General features: G+C 38.9%; 2 protein-coding genes across 2 annotated transcripts in view; one reads left to right on the top strand and one right to left on the bottom strand.

Annotated features, from left to right (window-relative positions):
- Positions 1-22,334, top strand: part of PAM (peptidylglycine alpha-amidating monooxygenase) — an 843,699-nt gene that overhangs the window by 368,847 nt on the left and 452,518 nt on the right. The gene's annotated exons all lie outside the window — the stretch shown is intronic.
- The window catches only part of SLCO4C1 (solute carrier organic anion transporter family member 4C1), a 102,522-nt gene continuing 81,717 nt past the window's right edge, over positions 1,530-22,334 (bottom strand). The window contains exons 9-13 of the mRNA XM_050945791.1: positions 21,673-21,826; positions 14,383-14,570; positions 8,419-8,483; positions 5,772-5,909; positions 1,530-2,580 (exon numbers count right to left, since the gene is read on the bottom strand). Coding sequence (XP_050801748.1) covers positions 2,456-2,580; positions 5,772-5,909; positions 8,419-8,483; positions 14,383-14,570; positions 21,673-21,826 — 670 coding nt within the window. The 3' untranslated portion in view covers positions 1,530-2,455. The remainder of the gene's footprint in view (positions 2,581-5,771; positions 5,910-8,418; positions 8,484-14,382; positions 14,571-21,672; positions 21,827-22,334) is intronic.

Genomic DNA, 22,334 nt, shown 5'->3' on the forward strand with positions numbered 1-22,334 from the left:
GCTGCAGGTAGCTCCTTCAGAAGGGGAACATAAGGTGCAATCCACTTTCTCCTATATGCCTCATAGAATCATAGAAATGTAGAACTGGAAGGGACCTTGATTAAGTTATCTAGTCCAGCCACCTGCATTTTCGTCCTTTAGTTATTGTTAATTCCTTGAATTGCCATGTCCCTAATTATGCTAAGCATTATGCACATCCCTAGTAAGAATCAGTTCATGCCCCCAAAGAGCTCACGGCTTAAATAAACAGGACAAACAGGAAGGAGAGAGGTAGCATTATCTCTATTTTACTGATTGGAAAACACAGAAATTCAGTGACTTGCCCAAGGTCACACAGGCAGTCCATAGCAGAGTGGGTATTGAACTTGAGTCCCAGTCCAATGCCTTAACCACAAGCACAACCCTTCCTCTCCCTTTTCTGTTCAGAATTAGTTTTGTTCCTTCATACATTATGCGCATGGGAACATAGGGACCATATGTGATCACACTGATAATTATGCAAATCAAAAAGTTATGTAAACATTATCCTGTGGGCAAGTATTAGACCAAAAACACTCTCTCATCCCCCAACGAAGACATTGGATGCTTGTGGCCAATAAATGGTGTGAAGTGTATCTTCCCCAATCCTGGTTGCTGTGTTTATTTTATGTTAACAGAATAGTCCAAAAAAAACAGAAGCTCCACCATGAGACCCTCTCTCTTAGATTCCAGACTCTGTTTCTGTGTCTTTAAGAGCTGCAGTTAGAAGGAAGAGGTAGTCCAAAGCAGAGAATTATGATTTCCAGTTATCTGAGCTACAGTCCTTAGCTGTGGATGCTTGGCTAGTCCCAGTTAATGTGGTTACTCAGTGGTAGGTTAATAGGAACCATCTGCCAAACAAACCCTCTTGTTTACTGACTAGTAGTGGTCTTCGATAAAGGCCTATAAGAAACGGTAAGTGGGTTTCTTTCCCCAGGATCCAGCACAGGGTGATAGGGGCTGTTGACACAAAAGTGTTCCTCTTCTGAATCCCAAAGGCTCAGTCAGTGTACCCATCATAGTACCAAGACACAGAATGCACATAGACACAAATGGGTTAGGTAGAAGATGAAGATGTAATTCATTATTGGTACCTTAAAGTTAAGCAGAAACTTTGAAGCCAACCCACAAAACAAATAACATCTCATATGCATTAAAAACAAAGACAGCATTATATACCAGATTTAAAAATAGATTTATTTCACCATAGCTATTTAAAGTGAATAGATTTTCATGTAATAAAATGTTTAATGCTAAAAAATTGTGTTTACTAAGACATGTACACCTTATTTTAAGTTTTCTACAGATACATACCCTATTATTTTAAAGGTTTACTCAAGGTTGCAAGGTCCCAGCTGGATGTACTTTTTTCTATCAACGTGTTTGCATAGTCTTTCATTGTGCATTTGTATTCAGCAAACAGAATTAAATCCCTTTTTTAGAAAATAATTTGTGCAGAAGTACTTAGGAGTAACCTCAAAATAATGAGCTGGCACACATCTAACACGTAAAACATTTTAAGAAAACAGATTTTATTTTCAAAATTTCCAGAGTGTATATCATGAGAAATGAAGCTTTCTAAAAAAAATATAACAAGAATATTTGACACCATCCTTTTGGATATTGTCCGAATTCAAATGCTAAGCCACTCAGTTGAACAAATATTTATTATTTATAAGTTTAATTTTCCTATAAAGAAAACTACTCTTTACTTTTTTTCCTACAAATATATTTAAGATTACAAAAAGTTATCACAATTTAAACTTTTAACCTACCTTGTTCAAAATAGATAGAGAAAACAGAAGTGCATGTTTTTTTCTATTTCTTCCTACTCAAGAAACTATGGTATAAATAAATTTACATCAATCAAATCTTAAAAGTTATTTAGTAGCCCAAAACATTGATACATGTTATTCCTGCCAGTTTAAAGTAAACATTTACAGCTCCCTTTAATACACCCATTTACTATTTTGTTGTCCTAAAGTCTGCCTTCTTAGGGTGTAATGTTGTCTTTATAGGCAGGAACAATTATTCATGTTTATTCATGCTTTTTTTTGGTATTCCAGTTCAGCTTTTATGTCATCTTTCTTGTGTTCTACTGATAATATTGCAATTTGCTTAACTCAATGAATTATAAGACATTTCCTATATTTACAGTATTTTTGATTGAGTACACAGAAAGTTAAAAATAAAAGTGTTAATAACCCAATTTCTTTCCTGTGATATTTAAAGGTACATTGGTGAAATATAAAATTTCCTGACTTTGAATTAATGTTACACAAAATATCCACAAATATTTAAAATCATTTTAAGCTGTTTAAGAACTAAATCATGCTCGTATAACGCTGCACTTAAAGCTGTCACACAGCTTATCTTTCAGTAGCTGTGTATATTCTTCTTGGTTTCTTTTAAAGTTCCTGGTTTTCTCATAGCAGTTTTACATGTGAACAGCAGACGCCATTTCAGCATCCTTTTGCAAAGTTGCAGAATTGTCTGGTGGCGGTTTATATAAGCAGAATGCAGTGCCAATAAAAAGAATAGTGATGACTTTACAAGCTGCACCTTTATATGAAGAAAAGTGAACTTGTTTATTGTTGAAGATCAACTGTCAATACATATAGTTAGTTAATTGACAGAGCTTGTGAAAGCCTTACATTCAACTTGATGGCATCTCTCTGTCTGTCATGCCATAACTTTTAAACATCCCATTTGATCAATTTCAAAATTATCTAGACATCTATGACAAAATTATTGATTTGGGGGGTAAATCAGAGAACCAAAAGGGAGAAAATGGGGGGACATATGGAGACCCTATCATCTCTTTAGCACAGCCCCAGCTTCAAACACCTCTGCAACTGTCTACAGATCAAACACCTTGTCCACAGCACCCATTAATTCCTATAATAATACCTGTCTCATCACAGTTCATCCTCCCAATAGAATTTAACATGTTGACACTTGAATGACTTATTTCCCAAACAAATAATAATGGGGGGTGAGTGGGATAAAAAGCCGCTGACACAGAGGAACGTAAGGGGAAATGCAGGGACGTAACGATCTCTTGATGAGTGCAATGAGTTTGGCCCACAGAAGCTATAAATATGTGACCCCATAGTTCGTAAGAGTGCCACAAAGGTATAAAGCAATGAACTAAAAATATTTACTTCTAAGTTGAAAGTCTTAGTGTAAACTTGGTTCAATACTATAGCTCCATACTGTGGTACCCATTAATGGCAGAAAGCATGCTTATCCATAAAGCTAATCAAAAGTTCCCTAAAAACAACAGGAGTCTTTCCATTGACTTCCAGGAGCTTTGGATCAGGTCCCACATCTGCCCTCTGGTTCTTACTTGCTGTGAGAACTATAATACTCATTAGAATTTTGTTCTTCTCCTCCACTCCAGGCTGTTCAAAACAATAAAATAATCTTCTCTTCTTGCTTTACCTACAGTGCCCCAGATTATATTCATTCATTGGCTTCCTGTCACCTGCTGCACTGTGCTGAAACTCTTCATCCTCACTTAAGATGTTCTGAATAATCTTCCTGAATACACATCCTCCTCTCAAGTACACTCTTCACAGTTCTTTTGACTTCCTGCTCACCGTGCTTTCCAATCCTTACCTTCATGTCCTCATTCATCAAATGTCCTCTATATCCTTCCTCAATTCCCTCCTTAAAGGTGATGTGCAAAGGGAAAACTATTGAGTCTATGCTCTTTTTCTTTCCTCACTCCTCCTGATGTACAATGTAATCCAGATCTCAGTCCAAATCATGAAGCGGAGAGCTTCAAATATTAGGAGAGCTATGGGTCACACAAAATTGGCCAGCTATTCAGCAGAGAAACTTTCTAACTTGTTTAGAGATCAAAACTAACTTAAACTGGCTCACTCTTCCCAGTACCATTACTGTCAAGTCAGGCTTTATGTTTCTCCACTTTTTAGAAAACCTGTTTTATACATAAAGCTAACTTTAGAAGCAATGGCAACTGATCAATTAGGGAAAAAACAAAAATTAATTTATATTAATCTTTGTAGACAACTTTTCTAACAAAAAAAGTCCATATATGACACATTGGAAAAAAGCACCTGGATAGGGAAATTATCCCAAAGGAATGAGGTTTGATCTGGAAAAGAGGACCAGCAACCTCAGTTTGTAGCACAATAAAAAAATTGTCTTTAAGATACTATTTCAATGGTACCTCACACCAGTCAGGTTAAAAAATATAGATAGACTGAATAGGGATAAATGTCTAAGAAATTGTGGCGAAAGAGATTTTATGCATCTATGGTGGGCATGTCCATTCATTAGAGAGTCCTGGGATACAATCCGTAATCAAATATCAAACGTTGGATATTTAATGCCAAATGATCTGTGGGAATGGTCACACTAGAAGACATGAAAAATTATTCTGTCATCTGTTGGTAGCTGGTTGGCTATTGGTAGCATCTTATTGGAAAAGAAAAACAGCCGAACCATAGAGGAATGGCTTAAAAAAATGGGAGGTGGAAGTCACAGAAACACATACATTAACACACTAGTCATACACCCAGAAAAATAGCAGAGAACTGACAGATACTTAGATATTTCATTATTTTTTATTCAATATTCAAAGTGTATTCACCTGCCCCAAAAAAACCACATATCCTTTTTTTTTACTTAAAACTTGATAGATATGCCTGATCTAAATGTCATAATGATGGTAATACCTTGTTAAATAGAAAGATCTGATGTTTAAATAGACATTATAAAGACAAGAGCTAGCTGTTGTAATTATTGTTTTGTTTCTGTTATTTATATGGCATGGATTTGTAAACTTGATAAACTTCCTAAATAAAATCAACAGCTTAAAAAGATAATGCTTAAAAGGTACTTGTTAAAGCTGGTGGGGAGGGTTTGTTTGTTTTTTGTTTGTTTGGGGGGTTGGTTGGTTGTTTAATTTTCAAACATTGGTAGCTAAACTTAAACACCTTAATAGGTAGCCTCATTGCCAAAGGAGATGGTCACCTGCGTCTATCTTTGAAGTCAAAAGGTACCTGAGTACCTTTAAAAATATCAGATGAAAAACTTATTAATTGAGAGGGGAAGTTATTTTTAGTCAGAATCTTTGAAGGTCTATTTTTGTTCTTCTTTGGAACTCTCATTCAACTGTAATGTTAAACTAACACTGGGGAGAAAATATGTATTTGTTAAAAGTTTAATTATAACTACAGGGTGAGAAAATGCCAATATTTATGTGAGACCTCTAAAAATCTTCCAGCCAAACTAGGGAAGTCAGCAAGAGGAACTCCCCTCCTGCCTCAAAAAACTGGGGGGACGGTGGAGGGCAACCACACAAATCCCACTATATTTCAGGCTCTTGTTCATCTATAAGGAAGCTATAAAGGGCACAAGCCACCTAAGAAAAAAAACATTTTAGGTTATCTTTAAAGACCTAACTCTTCAAACAATCCCTCCTTGTTTCTTTCAATTGTCAAGAGTCCCCACAAACTTTCTACCAAACTGTGGACCTTTGTCTTGCCTGGTTTTTGACTGTCATGTCTTATGTAAATAGTAGTTCCTTCAGAAGAGGAAACTTGTCTTATCTCTTTGCAAAGTGCTGAGTACTATGTAAACTTATTACATAGTCTTATTAGGCTATTTTCTTACTCCTCAATTGTCACCTGGCAGTGAAATTCAAAATAGCTATGCCTTTTGCTATTAAAGATTTTAACACTAATTTGTGTTATGTACATATCAAATATGCAGTCACTTACTTATACCAATCAGCATGTAGGCCATTTTTGAGTTGTCGTAGACCCAGCAGGCTCCTTTAATGTCACATTTATTAATATCCCACAGAGTACAACTACTGTCTATTGCCACACCAAACAAAATTGGTCCAGGAATAGTGCCTAGAAGAGATACAAGTGTACAAAGATAATTGAAAGAGTCTTAACTGAATCAACAGAATTCATAGAGTGAGAGTCCAGGTTGGTGATTGAAGAATCAAGTTTTGTGTAGCTAGATTATAGAACCAGACATTCAAATCTCATCATCTTATTTTAGCCCTTTGTCCTTCTGAGATAGAGGACCATGCAACTTGCTGTACATTCTTGCAAAGAACACCTTAAATACTAAGGTACCATCTGCTCCGTGAGAACACTAAAGATACTACAGTACTTTTTATAGGAACAGGAGTTTGCCCTAGTGTCCTGGATCAATATTTACTCTCTTTCCCATTGCAGTATTGTGTGCTCATTTGTTGCCACCTCCCACCCAAGAGGTGGCTATACGTTAAGGATCCAATATGTACAATTTTTAAGCCCTTTCAGGTATTTCAGTCATTATGTAAATTAGTATTTAAATTATATAATAAATCCTGACAGTGCTCATGTAGAAACATAAGCTATCCCCTTACACATGATAGACGTGGACAGGGATTTTAGAATAGATTTTCCTAAGTGATGACAAACAGTACAATATATAACTGAACACTGTGTCACACATGTACTGTCACTCCAGTTCCAAACAACCTGGTGTACTGATCTTAAGAAATGCAGCTCAGTAAAGAGTTATCTGTCGGCCAAGGAGGGAAAAGCTCTCAATTCCTTGGGGCTATTTTTACCAGCCATCTCAGTTCTACCACATCTTTTCACTCCCCTATTCTCAGAGAGGCACAGATTTTTTCGGGGGGGGGGAAACTTCCTTGGCTAGTAAGTCTATTAGATGGTATTAGAGATAATAATAACTGTCTTTTTGGGAGGATGGGGGGGAAAGAAAAGTTAGCTGATATAGGCTGGAACTGTTTCGGCTGTTAAATTCTTATTTTGTCTTATTCTAGGTACTATTTAGCATTTAACTAGAGCTGGTAGCAGTAGTGATGTTATCTGGGGGGTGTTTTGGAAGGGGCTAGTCTGGTCAGAACATCTCTTGGGACCAGAATGATGAAGGCCCTGGATCCTAGGAGACATTGGGAGTGGTAGCCTGATGATGAAGCTTGCTCGGGTAGCCAGTTTTTCTCTCTAGAATTTCGCTCTCTCTTTTTTTTTTAAGGACTCCAAAAAGGAGCGGTGGGTGGAATAGTCCAGTCCCTCATTATTTTATCCATCAATTAGAACTAGTTTCCAATTTTTGGTTCATTAATTCCCAGTCCCACATTGTCTTGTTTACTCGGCATGATTTTAACACAGTCCTTGAATTCTATTACTAGGTCTTTTTGTTTGCCCTAATTTATTTTTTCCATCTCCCTTTTGCAACTTTTCCCATCAACATTAATTTGAAAGGTTGCAACACTTTATGAACTTTCACTTACTTTTTAAAGTTGAACTTATAATTAAGGTAAATTTGTAGGCTCAATTATTACAACAGGCCCTGAGTATAACATCGCATGGTAAGAGACTATGGCTCCATGTCTTGTGCAGGGTAGGGCTCCCCTCATGTTATCTCTCCTACCTCCAGTGTGGATGAGGTAAATGTGTTGGGACATTAGCTTCCTGCCAGGGTCCCCATGCAAGCCTAGAGTGTAGGGAAGCAATGCGCTCATACCCACCCTCAGGTTTGTAGAACTTGAGACCATTAGTTAACTTCCATACTGGAATGGCCTTGCTCGTACTTGGAGAAGTTCTTTGCTGTGTAATAGTTTTTAAATGTTGCGTCCTTCACATTTAACCATACTCTGGCATGCGTGTCTCACTATTTCTGCATCCACATCAATTACCCCCAAAAATAATTTAATAAAGAAAATAGAAAGTTAGCACAAACCATTTAAAAGGGGTTTGGAAATGAATGACTAAATTATGCAGATTATCTGTCTGCCAGACTTCTAAAATGTACATATGTACCCATTAAAAGTAAGGACACAAAACACTGCAGCAGGTTTCATATATTCTTTACCATTTTACTTGCAATATCTAAAGTACTGTCATTTTCATCAGAGTTAAATTATATAATAAAAACGTGGCTAAAGGAACTCAATATCATCAAGTGAAGTGTTACAGAACCACAGAATTTTTGATTGGCGGAGTCTTAAAAGTTCTGAAATTTTTCAAAGAATGGAGTTGCATTTTTTTTGGGAGGGGGGGGTTGCTTTTGTTAAGAGGATGCAAGTTTAAATATTATTCTTCTGCAGTTGGGATTTGTTTCCTTTGGCATACCCATTTAGCCTCTTTGCACAACTATTTATAGAGAAGACAGCATTAATGCTAAAAAATAAGTAAAGTACCATATTTGAATTCCTATGATGAATTCTAAGCTATTTCGAGATTGAGTTTGGCCTAATCTTTCAGACAGAGAGACTGCAGCAAATTCATTCATACACATTTTCTTTAAAATTAGTTGGTCTGGGTATTTGAAAAGGAAGTCTTCCAATTAGACATTTTATGCTGGGACAGGTATTTAAGCAAAAGATAATAAATGTCCTACCTACTAATCGTAGAAATACTGACTGCACTCCCAGAGCAAATGAACGCTGTTTATCTGGCACACACCTGCAAACAAAATTGCAGTTTAAGGGTTTTATCAAATGTAAATTTAACTTAAACTGATGTTTTTCATCTTGTTTTTTTGGTAAGTTACACTTGGGCTTTTGAAAAATTACATTATCTGTTAATACTTTGGTCTGTATATGGAGTCAAAGCAACCTAAAAACTTTAAATGGAATTTACTTCACAAAAGAGACAAAAATCAACTTCCATAATATATCATTATGCATTATATACGATACTAGTTTTCTGCAATAAAACATAGACAGCTTTGGCAGGAGAAATCATCATAGTCTTTTTCCCAATGTGTTTTCACAAGATATTCAAAGCAAGGGATTCAGTTCAAGATCACGCACATTACTTATGTCTTGGTTAATCATTATGAAGTGGAGATGTGGCAGGGGACTATGCTTAAGTACATAGTAGAGGTGTTTTTCTTCAATGCTTTGGACCAAATGTATAATCAGTAGATATTGCACTTATTTGTAGATTTTTGTCTTGCATCAGCATATTGCATTACATAAGGTAATACAACAAGCAGCAGCATGCATAATAAATAAACTATTTTGGTTGAACCTTACTGCTAACAGTCCAGCATCCCAGTAAAATCTATGCCACTGATAATTGAAAAGGGATAGGCTTTGAGCAATCTCAAGTAAGTTTTGAGAAGTTTGATGACAAACACAAAATATTGTTTTCCCCTAATCCTCCCTAATCCAAACATAGTTGCCCTTTCTCTCCCTCCAGACTAACACAATCAAATTGTCAATGCAAGTGTCATGTGGACTCACGCTGGAGCACCAAGAACAGAAGGTCAATGCAATGAAGCATGATAATACAGTACAGTGCAGTATGTTAAACCACTATCTCAGTTTTACAATAGTACTTTTTCTGGTATATAAAGTTATTCTATAAATTGATGTGCTTTTCAAGTAACTTGTAAGCTTTAAATAGTAAAAATGTTAATGCACGGTTTCTAAATTTGGCCATGAGGCTTTACAAGTTGTATAACAGGGATGCAATTATCATGCTCTGAATGTTATGACACTTATTAACATCAATATTGTAGCTCTGCATGGGTGAACAGCTGCTTTAACATGGTATTAATGAAGTCTCATTTCAATGGGAAGGTAAGCCCCACACATTTATAGGTCTACATATTAATTTGGAATCTAGTGTGTCTCTAGCAGAGTGTGTTCAGGATCAAAGACCATCTGAGTTTCAGACATTGGCAAGACAACTAAGTTGTGGTTAACATGCGCCTACCTTTCTTAGAATTTTATACTGCCACTCATCATCATAGAATCAGAGCACCTTCAACATAAAAACCAATAGCAACAGCAAAATCCTCAGAAGATTTCTAGGAGTCTTTAGCACGTCTCCCTTTATGGGATCGGGAGTCTGCTTGGAGTAAGAGAGGAAGACTGTGTGTATGGCAGGGATTTGGGAACAAGAAGGATGTTCAAATTGTGAGTGTTACTTACGGTGGGAGGATTTCTCAAAAGAGGAAGGCTTTGAAATGTGGGCCCAGTTTAGTTCAAAATCATACGCTCCATCACCTTGTAGCTGGTGCTCAAGAGGGAAATTGGCCTATAACTAGAAGGGTCATCTGCAGATTTTCCAGGCTTTAGGAGTGCTTCTCTCCACAAACAGCAAATTTCACCAGTCTCCAGGATGTTGGTGAAATGCTGCATCAGCCAATTCCATGCCACTGAACTCAGGTTACATAGGAACTTGTGGCAGATGCCATCTTTTCCCACTGCTTTTCCCAGTTACATGGTTGAAATGACTGGATCAATCTCCTTACTTGTGAATAGTCCAGACCATTGGGACAGTGAAGCATATGTGAACAACACCTGCTAGAGTTGATGCTGGAGTTGATACTGTTTATCCACTGGCTGTTTTGATGTCCACAAAAGTTTAGCAGCAATGGCACTGACTTTCAACTGTGACCTAGTGACATGTGTGGGATTTGCAGCCCCCAGGTGTCTCAGCAGATTCCAGGCATGTCTGCTTGAGCCACAGTTTCCATCTTGCTACATCCAGTAATACCAGGAGAAATTTTCTAATTTCTGGGTCCCTACACTCACCACAGTTGCAGAAGAGATCTTGGATCTCTGCAGTCCAGCAAGGAGTGTATGAAAGTGTTTCTCAACCTTTTTGATACCAGGAACCAGCTTGCTGACTTCCTAAACTATATCAGGGTCATCTTCGGGACCAGCACCAATCCATGGACCAGCTGGTGAGAAACACTGGTGTATAATGACCTGTGTCCATGGGAGTTATTCTTCTTTGCAGGGGTGATTAGGTGCATAGTAAAATGGTCAAAAGTCTTCAGCACTGGGGACATGGATCATCTTTAGAGATGAACATCAGGTCAGGGCAGTATTCTCTGCCCCATCTTGCAGGGTGGAAAGTGAATACTGTTTCGCATCAAAAAGATGGAGCATATCATTTGCCAATGCCCAGTGTGTCAGTTCTTTGCTTGCCTTGTTTGCTGCATAAATCCTGTGCAGTTGGCAGAGCTGATGTATATATGTTAAGGACAGGTTTCAGAGTAGCAGCCGTGTTAGACTGTATCTGCAAAAAGAACAGCAGAATTTGTGGCACCTTAGAGACTAACAAATTTATTTCAGCATAAGTTTTCGTGAACTACAGCTCACTTCTTTGGATGCATAGAATGGAACACATAGACAGGAGATATTTATACATACAGAGAACATGAAAAGGTGGAAGTATGCATACCAACAGGAAGATTCTAATCAATTGAGATGAGCTATCATCAGCAGGAGAAAAAAAACCTTTTGAAGTGATAATTGAGATGATCCATAGAAGGTGTGAGGAGAACTTAACATAGGGAAATAGATTCAATTAATGTAATGACCCAACCATTCCCAGTCTCTGTTTAAACCTAAGTTAATTGTATCTAATTTGCATATTAATTCGAGTTCAGCAGTCTCTGTTTGGAGTCTGTCTTTGAAGTTTTTTTGCCGCAAAATTGCCACCTTCAAGTCTGTCATTGAGTGATTAGAGAGGCTGAAGTGTTCTCCTATGTACATTGGCCAAGTACATAGGCCAAACCAGATAGTCTCTACGCAAAAGAATAAATGGACACAAATCAGACATCAGGAATCATAACATTCAAAAACCAGTGGGAGAACACTTCAACCCGAAGAAGAGAGTTGTAGCTCATGAAAGCTTATGCTGAAATAAATTTGTTAGTCTCTAAGGTGCCACAAGTACTCATATTAAGGACAATAAGCTTGCCAAAATACACACAGATTCTAGTTGTTTCTTCATACTCTGTAGGAGGTAGGACCAAATATTCATTGATCTCCTGCTTCATGTAGATTGCCAACCCATATTTTGGGTGGTAATTGCTGGCTATAAGTTTACAGCTGTTGATGTTATAGCAATGGGTCTTTTTCTTCATTTGCAACATGGGTCTCCTGGAGGGCAAGAATGTTGGTGTCAATCATCTTCAGCGCTTTCTCCAGGAAGCTGCACATGGACTGTAAAAGGCCTTCAACATTCAATGGGCAGATCTCTACCCCAGGTTCAATCTGCCTAGTACATTGCCCCTGAAGCGGTAGGTGTATTTTTTTGGTCTTTTGACTGGGAGATTGACAATCAATGTTTGGTCACCATTTTGATGATATTAGTCATGGTTTCTCACTTAACAGGGTGGACAGCATGAATATCATCATCTTCCACTCCATCTTATCAATAAAGTATGCTGGCAGCTGTTCGAAGTGGTTGATGCTTCGGTCTGGTGTCTGAGTTATGCAATCTGGGTTGATTAGCTGATTCAACATGAGAAATAGTGCTTCTGTCCCCAATTCTGTCATGCTGATTGAAGAGGAGAAGGTTCATTTTGTCTCCTTTATGTCAGTGGCGACGTTCAGAACAGTTTGTGTGCTAGCAGAGCGATTCAGAGTGTCTTTTGTACCACTGGTACTCTAACTTTCCACCTACGCACTTCACTGGCAGTAGTTCACCTGTGAAGCAGAGTATTCCTCTTGGTCAGTGTGGGAAGGTGGAGGAGAGGCCAAAGCATTGATGGTAAAGGACAACAGATGATCGTACTGTTGTACCAACTCATCAGGACCTTGGCCTTGTATTTGGGTTACTTGTTCTAAGGACATTTGAAAACTTTGGGAGTTCAGGAGTCTTTGGGGGAAAATCAGTTTTGATTGCTCTCTATCCTGATGGGAAGAAAGGAAGGCAGGCAGGCTTTGATCTCTGTCTGGAAGAGGTCATGATCAGCTCAGAAGAGTGGTATGTTGATGATATCTCCAATATGCAGTTCTAGCTGGAAGACAGGATTCAACATACATACCACATATGTAAAAGCAGCAAAGAATCCTGTGGCACCTTATAGACTAACAGACGTTTTGGAGCATGAGCTTTCGTGGATGAATACCCACTTCCTCAGATGCATGTAATGGAAATATCCAGGGGCAGGTATATATATGTGTGCTAGCAAGCAAGCTAGAGATAACGAGGTCAGTTCAATCAGGGAGGATGAGGCCCTGTTCTAGCAGTTGAGGTGTGAAAACCAAGAGAGGAGAAACTGGTTCTGTAATTGGCAAGCCATTCACAGTCTTTGTTCAATCCTGAGCTGATGGTGTCAAATTTGGTTTTCACACCTCAACTGCTAGAACAGGGCCTCATCCTCCCTGATTGAACTGACCTCGTTATCTCTAGCTTGCTTGCTAGCACACATATATATACCTGCCCCTGGATATTTCCATTACATGCATCTGAGGAAGTGGGTATTCATCCACGAAAGCTCATGCTCCAAAACGTCTGTTAGTCTATAAGGTGCCACAGGATTCTTTGCTGCTTTTACAGATCCAGACTAACACGGCTACCCTCTGATACTTGATACCACATATGGTGACATATATAGGTCAGAGATCAAGGTACTACCATATCTTTGAGATTGTCCATGTGAAGGTTGAGATAATTGAAGACAAGTAATCTGGGGATCTCAATACCATCCTGGACCATGTATTTGAGAGTTCATCTAGGAAGTTGTTGAAGTTTTCACTTGGAGGTCTGTAAAGCAATATAATTCTTAAATTCCTTTTGTCCTTTTGCCTCACAGACTACATGAATGCACTTTTTGTTTCTGGGTATAGGATTTCTTCACTATCAGAGGCTGGAGGGGAACAGGATTGTTACTCCACCTTCTCTTATCTGGTGCATTCTGGATACTGTCTTGGCTTGTAACATACGCATGAGAAGATTAGCTGTGTTAAGATAGGGTTGGAGGTGGCACTGAACCATGTCTCAGTGATGCAGGCAAGGCCAGTTGCTTCATCAAAAATGAGATTATGGATGGTGTAAGGATAAACAGATGAGCTTTCCTCTCTCTTATTGATAGAGTGTGATCTGCTCCTTTAAAAAGGAATCTTGTGCTACAAGTAGTGCCACCAAGTGGAAAGGAAACTATTTCTATTTTTACAGGAGAAAAAGTGATTGTGAAACAGTAGGTAATCTACAGATGACAGTAATCTCTTCATCTAATGTTCAACGGGCTTAACCTGCTTAAAATTGGTTATACACTACACGATGATTATTAGAGTCTACGGAGTAGCAGACAAGTGCAAAGCCCTCCTTACACATTTTGATTATAGAGCTGATCCTGTATAAAAAGAATAAAAACTATTTAAAATATTTATTTTGAAAGTTGTCAGAATAGTTACATTCCTTGCCACTGAGAGCAACAGTGTAGGTGCGGTAATATCTTTTATTGGATCAACTTCTGTTGGCGGAAGGTACAACCTTTTGAGCTACACAGAGCTCTTCTCCAGGTCTGGGGAAGGAAGCATGCCATGCTAAGTTTATACTCTGCTGTGAAGCCAGGAATATGTTATTGAAAAGTATAAAAACCAAATACCTGAGGATGGCCACAGTAGTTGGAGTAACAGCCATAAAAGTGAAAACAACAGCAAAAAAGAAAAAGCCCAGGAATAGAGGCAAGAATGTGCATTGTGTTCGGCATTTCCCAGCCAGAGCCTCAAAAGGGACCTTTTCTGTGTCAGGTAATCTTTCTGGCAGCCCAATACAGGAACAGTTTTGGTAAGTCTACAAGTAATGCAAACAGCAAACAGCATTATTTCAAAATATGTAAAATTGTAAGTTATAGAAATTGATAGAGATTAAGTAGTGATCAGATATCCACACATAAACACATACTTATTTCAAGGACAGTGCTTGACTTAGTGAACCCTTAATTTATTCTGTGATATTTTTAGCCACACTATCCTGGTTATTCCACCTAATTTTGACAATAACTATACTTACTTACATGCCTCCAACTGTAAAGACTAACTCTCTCCTCCACTTATTACTTTGCTTTCCTCCTAGGCTGGTAAGCTACCACAAGAGGTCTCCAATTACCCAAACAATAGTTACTCCTGAACGCTGTCTGGGATATTTTGTATTTAGACATTAAACCTTTTTTGCCAGACTAATTATTAGATTAGATGAATTTTAATTTAAATCTTCCCCTTTATTATTAATTAGGCATTACTTCATTTTGCACTAAACATAACCTCAGGGTGAGAATAAGTAAACTGAGAACATGAAAAGTTAAATATTCTGCTGGTGTCCCCTCCATTCGTCTGTGGATAGTTTCAAGCACTTTATAGAAAAAAGTAAAGCTGAGAATAAACAACCCAAAACAGGACAGTCCTGTACTCCCATAAATATACCCTCTTGTTACAAATTAGCAATATGAAACTATTCAAAATTCTGAAAGTATGAATGCTTTTTTGCCTGGATACCTTTCATGTGCTAGTTCTAATTTCTAAATAACCCTTTTTCATTATAGGCTAATAAAATTAACAGTTGCCTTAACAAACCCTTATTCCTAAATTACAATTGTCTGTCTATAACTTGGAAGGTTTCCCACATACACACACTTTATCCAGCAAGATTCTAAAGATCCACTTGTTCTGTCAGCATTGGCTGATTTAGTATTAATATTTTCAATAAAATTTCTGGTCAAACCTCTCCACTTCTACTAATATAATTCCCAAAGGTAGATTAGAGAAGGATGGCCTTTTATAGTTAAGGCACTGCACTGGGACTCAGGTCTGCCAAAAACTTCCCCCTCATTTGTATTTTCTATTTGGACTGTAAATCAAAAACTGTCTCTTATCATCTGTTTACATAGTGGCTAGGGCAATGAAACACTAATCTCAGCTGGCACCTCCAGGCTGTATTTTAAAGATAATGATAATATCACATATGGCACTTGAAGGATAGCATTATTGCAGTGGTACCCTCTTCTCCAGTGTTGTGCCTATTCAGCTTTTTGTCCTGTTTCAACTTAATCTAAATATCTTGTCCTTGTTCAAGTACAATACTCACTGGATTACTTTCATATTTCTCAGTCTCGACTTCCATATTCTCCGCTCATTAGCAATGGAAAGGGCTAGAAACTGTAGAATGCTCATTCTAATATAGCTTCCTATTCCTCAGAAGGTTGTTGGTACATTCCAGTGAGGTCAATCATGTATTATACCTTATTTAAATAGCACTATTATTGGGCATAGTGCACGACTTAAATGAAGGAAGGCAAAGCCTCTGAAAAACTTGCAATCTAAATACACAAAGTGCGTGTGTGTGTGTTGGGGCGGGCAGGATAGTGAGGAAAAGGTAAGATACAGAAGCAAAGGTACTGGGCACTTGTGTTTGGTACACACTATATTAAGGCATTTCCCCTATTTCCATTTTCTCTTTTGTGGGGAGAGGAGGGTAGGGTGAGTGCTGTTTGTTTTAAATATGTTTATATGGCAAATACAAGCTAAATTCATAGAATATCAGGGTTGGAAGGGACCTCAGGAGGTCATCTAGTACAACCCCCTGCTCTGACCAGGACCAATCCCGGACAGTTTTTTTGTCCTAGATCCCTAAATGGCCCCCTCAAGGATTAAACTCACAACCCTGGGTTTAGCAGACCAATGCTCAAACCACTGAGCTACCCCTCCCACAAAATTGAAGGATCTGAGGGAAGCAGGGGAATTAGTGATGCCTTGGCACAGAAATGGGTGGAGCTACTAGAAGAAACAGTTATGGCTTCCTGGCTCACAAGCTGCATTTGCTCCAGCATAAGTTACAGCAGCCTGGAGATGGAAGAAAGAGTTGACAGAATGTGAAAATTATAATAAAACACTGATAACTGTATAACTCTAAAACACAGAAAACATATAATGTACAAAGAATTGTACACTCATCTTTTGGAACAAAATGGAGAACAGATATAGAAAAGAAAAGAAAATTTGTACTTTATGAAGATGAGATTAGATCCAGCCTTGTCATCTTCATGGTCTTCCAGCCTCAAGGCTTGCCACTTACTCTGGCCCAAAGAGCAGTTTGAATTAACCTTTCCAGCCAAACACGTCTAGCAAAGTGCTTCATCTGTCATATAAACTTTAATCGAAACATAATACTCTTTTCCCTCATGACAGTTCTTGTCTACTTGCTTTATACAAAAGTAAAAAATAATAACTTGAAGGCATACCCTCCAGTAAAAACACTCACGCAGCTTTCCAATATTAGCTAGAATGAGTATATCACTACTACAATATCAAATGAAAAGCTGGAAGACTGCCCTACTATAAAAAGTTATCACTACATTAGCCAACCTTTCCACTACCACTAGAGCAGCTTCATCATTGCTAGCCTTACTGTACGTAAGGTACTGGTGAGCAGGGCTAGATGACTGGCAGTATCACAATAGCATCCTTTGCCTATGCTAGCACAAACCATTGTTATCTCCAATGGAGGAGCACCATTTGCAGGAAGAGGTACAAGATTTCAACCTTCCTTCCTATCTCCCTGCAAAAAACAAAACAATGAAAACAGATGAAGACAGTGTGTCCCAGCACTGTCTAACTAAGAAGAATTAGATATATCCCACACTGCTACTTTAATGATACTATGACAAACTGTTTTGTTCATGTCTGACAGCACTCCAAGTCAGGCATAATACCCTGAAAAGAGAATCAAATAACCTTGAACTGATATCAAAGAGGTAATATGACTGACTTTCACGTGGACTCAATTAACTCATTCAGTTTGAAGTCAGCTAACTATCCACATCAACCTTCCTGCATTAGCAAGCATATTCTAATGTTTAATGAAATAATGGGAGAATGAGATGTAATTAACAGTAAACTATCAGAGGCTTTCAGAATCAAGTGAACACATGGAGTGTTTTTAGATGTATTTTAGTTTAACAGAGCCTCCAGATTTTTTTCAGTCTTTCAAAAAAAAAGAGAGAGAGATTAATATTTCTTCAACAAGGAATAGCCACAACCTCACACAGATCCCTGTGTATAATGAGGTTGTATGGCTGTGCAAATTCCTGTCTAAAGATGTGTCTACACTACGGGATTATTCCAATTTTACATAAACCATTTTTTTAAAACAGATTGTATAAAGTCAAGTGCATGTGGCCACACTAAGCACATTATTTCGGCGGTGTGCGTCCAGGTACCAAGGCTAGCATCGATTTCCGGAGCGTGGTACTGTGGGTAGTTATCCTGTAGCTATCCCATAGTTCCCGCAGTCTCCCCTGCCCATTGGAATTCCGGGTTGAGATCCCAATGCAAAAACAGTGTCGCAGGTGATTCTGGGTAAATGTCATCACTCAATCCTTCCTCCATGACAGCAACGGCAGACAATCATTTCGCGCCCTTTTTCCCTGGATTGCCCTGGCAGACGCCATAGCATGACAACCAGGCAGCCCGTTTAGCCTTTTGTCACTGTCACCATGTGTGTACTGGATGCTGCTGACAGACGCAGTACTGCAGTGCTACACAGCAACATTAATTTGCCTTTGCAAGGTAGCAGAGACGGTTACCAGCTATAGCACCATTTGCAATTGGAAACTGGTGATGACGTTTATCAGTCATTTTGCACCGTTTGCAATTGGAAATTGGCGATGATGGTTATCAGTCCTTTTGTACCATCTGCTGCTGTCATGGGTGCTCCTGGCTGGCCTCGCTGAGGTCAGCTGGGGGCGCATGGACAAAAATGGGAATGACTCCCCAGGTCATTCCCTTCTTTATGTTTTGTCTAAAAATAGAGTCAGTCCTGCCCAGAATATGAGGCAAGTGTACTAGAGAACCAGAGAGCACAGCTGCTCTGGGTTAGAGCCCCAGAGATCCCACAGAAACGATGATGCCATTTTAGGGGGTGCCCCTGCAACAACTCCACCCGTTGCTTCCCTCCTTCCCCAACCCTCCTGGGCTACCATGGCAGTGTCCCCCTCATTTGTGTGATGAAGTAATAAAGAATGCAGGAATAAGAAACACTGACTTTTTAGTGAGATAAAATGAGGGGGAGGCAGCATCCCACTGCTGTGATAGTCCAGGCAGTACAGATTCTTCATTAGACATGAAAGGGTGGGGCTGATGGAGCTCAGCCCCCAGTTGCTAAGATGAGGAGGATTTTCAATCCTTTTGCACTGTCTGCCGGGAATGACCAGGAGTCATTCCCATTGTTGCCCAGGTGCCCCTGGCCGACCTCACCGAGGCCAGCCAGGAGCACTCACAGGATGATGAGGATGGTTTTCCACCATTTTGTGCCGTCTGCCATCAGGAAAGGAAGGGGAGGGGATGCTGCTGTTCAGTGCCGCAGCACCGCATCTACCAGTAGCATGCAGTAGACATATGGTGACATTGAAAAAAGGCGAGAAATGGGGGGAGGTAAATTTACGAGATATACCATGAACCACCTGGGACAATGTTTTTGACCCTTCAGGCTCTGGGAGCTCAGACAAGAATGCAAATGCTTTTCGGAGACTGTGGGGACTGTGGGATAGCTGGAGTCCTCAATCCCCCCTCCCTCCCTCGATGAGCGTCCATTTGATTCTTTGGCTTTCCATTACGCTTGTCACGCAGCACTGTGTTGAGTCCCTGCTGTGGCCTCTGTCTGGAGATTTTTTCAAATGCTTTGGCATTTCGTCTTCTGGAACGGAGCTCTGATAGAACAGATTTGTCTCCCGATACAGCGATCAGATCCAGTATCTCCCGTACAGTCCGTGCTGATCAGCGCTCCACGCTGGGCAAACAGGAAATGAAATCCAAAGTTCATGGGGCTTTTCCTGTCTACCTGGCCAGTGCATCCGAGTTCAGATGGCTTTCCAGAGCGGTCACAATGGTGCACTGTGGGATACCGCCCAGAGGCCAATACCATTGAATTGCGGCCACACTAACCCTAATCCGACATGGCAATACCGATTTCAGCGCTACTCCCCTCGTTGGGGAGGAGTACAAAAATCGGTTTTAAGAGCCCTTTATATCGATATAAAGGGCTTCGTTGTGTGGATGGGTGTAGGATTAAATTGGTTTAACGCTGCTAAATTTGGTATGAACGCGTAGTGCAGACCAGGCCCAATTTACCTTTTTACTCAGATTCTACATGGTCTCTCTGTGGTAGGTAAAGCCATGAAAGAGGCCATTTTCTTGCCATCTTCTAGCTTACCTTGACTGGCTGCTATACTGCCTGCCTTCTCCCACTGTGCATTTTTCAGCATTTTCCACAGCAGGGGAATCTAAGAGTTTACTGTGCCTGAGGACATGGCAAGATGATGATACTTCTCAATTCAGGACAGCATGGACAAGAATGACCTGCTTCAGATTTAGGGGCAAAGGGCCTGAAGCACTGTTTTGGGGAGATCAGGAGGAAGCAACTGCCAACCAGAGTTTATAAACCAAACATGAGCAGGTCTCCATATGTATTGGTCTTAAAAGTTCCACACAACAGCTTCCTTCCTTCTCTTGTGGAGCAGTTCTTATACTTCTACATGGCTAAGTGTAGCTGCCATCTTCTGCAGGCATCCTTTTGGTACTGAAGCACTGTATTTTCCCTGATCCCCAAGCTGCACCCACCTACAGAACTAAGTCCTGCATGAATTTAGTGAAAGAAATTCAGCAGAGCAGGACTTAACTCTCAGAACCAGAACTGCTTTGGAGCAAGAGCAGCATGCGCTAGCACAACTCTCTCTCCCCTGAAATTCACTTTTTCTGGCTGTAACCATAGCATTATCCTTGCCTCCGAATTCTCCTCTACTTGCCCATCTGTAAACTTGCTCACTAGCACTTCTGCAACACTGCCTATTAAAGGAAATAACTTTAATGCCACCTCTGCTGAAATCCCAAGTTCCTTCCTCTCATCTCACCTTGACATTTGAAAGGCTATTCTCTAGTGGATCACAAAATAATTACTCTTAAGACTCCAGCACAAGCAAAATGTTTTTGCCCCAACCTTCCGAGACTGCTCTGGCACTCTTGCACAGAAAGCCAGCAGCTTTTGGAATTATTTTGATCCTAACAAACCTGCATGAACTGATAATGCATTTGGGGCCTTACTGTATAATCATGGATAAGGATCCATTTATCAATTTAACACTGACTGGAGGCACATGATTTTTTTACCCAAGCATCTGAGTCCTATCATCATCTGAGCCCCAAATAAAGGAGTTTAGATAATTTCAGATTAATTAATCCATCCTGTTCAAAGTTCACAATTTTATTTTATTGGACTATATTACAGGGATGAAGTTTATTAAAACAGCAGTAATTTATATTAAGGTATATGGGTCAATATCAAGTAATCCTGTGCTGGAATTCATCTCTCAGTTTACAGCCTGATTCAGAGAGAATAATAATAATAATAATAATAATAATAATAATAATAATTTTCTGACAAGTCAGCAAAGAAAATTCAAAATAATTTCTAGATACATAAGTAAATCCCAAAATCCAGGTGTTGATTTAAAGCCACTGGCTGTTTTGGACACTAAAAATTACCAATAGTAGCATCTTCTGTTTAGTCCATCTATCGTTTTATGGAATGAGTACAGTGCTGGAATTGTCACAGAGAACTTCATTTGCAACAAAACACTGCAGACATGTAACAACTATGAAACACTAGACCCCACATTCACTTCTAGGTTCAGAGAGAGGGTTTCGTTTGGGTTTTCTTTTCTTTTTCTTATTTTAATTAACAACTATGTATTATAAAGCTAATGTTGATTCACTGTTTTGTTGTAATGGAAACAAATATCTTTCATTTAATAATAATTGAAAATGGCATACAAATTTTGCTAAGAAACAAGATACAGAATAAACTGTGCATTTTTTTCATGTTAAAGACATAGCATAAAAAATACCTTTTTCCTTTTTTGAACAGTAAAAGACGTACATCCTGCAAAACAGGGAGAAAAATACTGGACTTCATCTCTGCCACAAACTGGGTAATAAAAGGAGCGTAAGCAGTTGCAGTTAGCATTACATGGTGCAGTCAAGTTCTGTAACTTGCCTGTTCTGTAAGGTAAAGATTAAACAGGCAATGAGTAAACAATATATTTCATTAACTCAGTTTAAGAATAATTTACAATAGAGAATAGAGAGACACGAGTCAGTAATCGAATGCTCATATGCTCCTAATCTACAGTTCTACACAAACATACATTACTACCATAATAACATTCAAACTAATTACAAAGTAAAGATCACACTTCTCTGTGAAATTTTTATACTTATTGTAATACCTAAAATTACTATACTGAAAAATTAAGGGAAAAATTCTAGTTTGTATACTCAGTGCATTTGACAGCACTTGTCTAGTGATTTTTATTACATACTCTGTATATTCAGCTTCCCTAGCTGTTTTTTGGATCATTAACACAGCTATAGACAAGAGAAAAAACACATTTTAAAGATAAAGCAGAAAATTATATTGTAAAATAGAAGCCATTTTAACTGCTTTTATTGATCAAGTATCATGTTGATTTTATTCCTTTAACTCAGTCTGACTCATGATCCATCTCTC

Source organism: Gopherus flavomarginatus, chromosome 3 (assembly GCF_025201925.1).
Source record: "Gopherus flavomarginatus isolate rGopFla2 chromosome 3, rGopFla2.mat.asm, whole genome shotgun sequence".
Lineage (NCBI taxonomy): Eukaryota > Metazoa > Chordata > Testudines > Testudinidae > Gopherus > Gopherus flavomarginatus.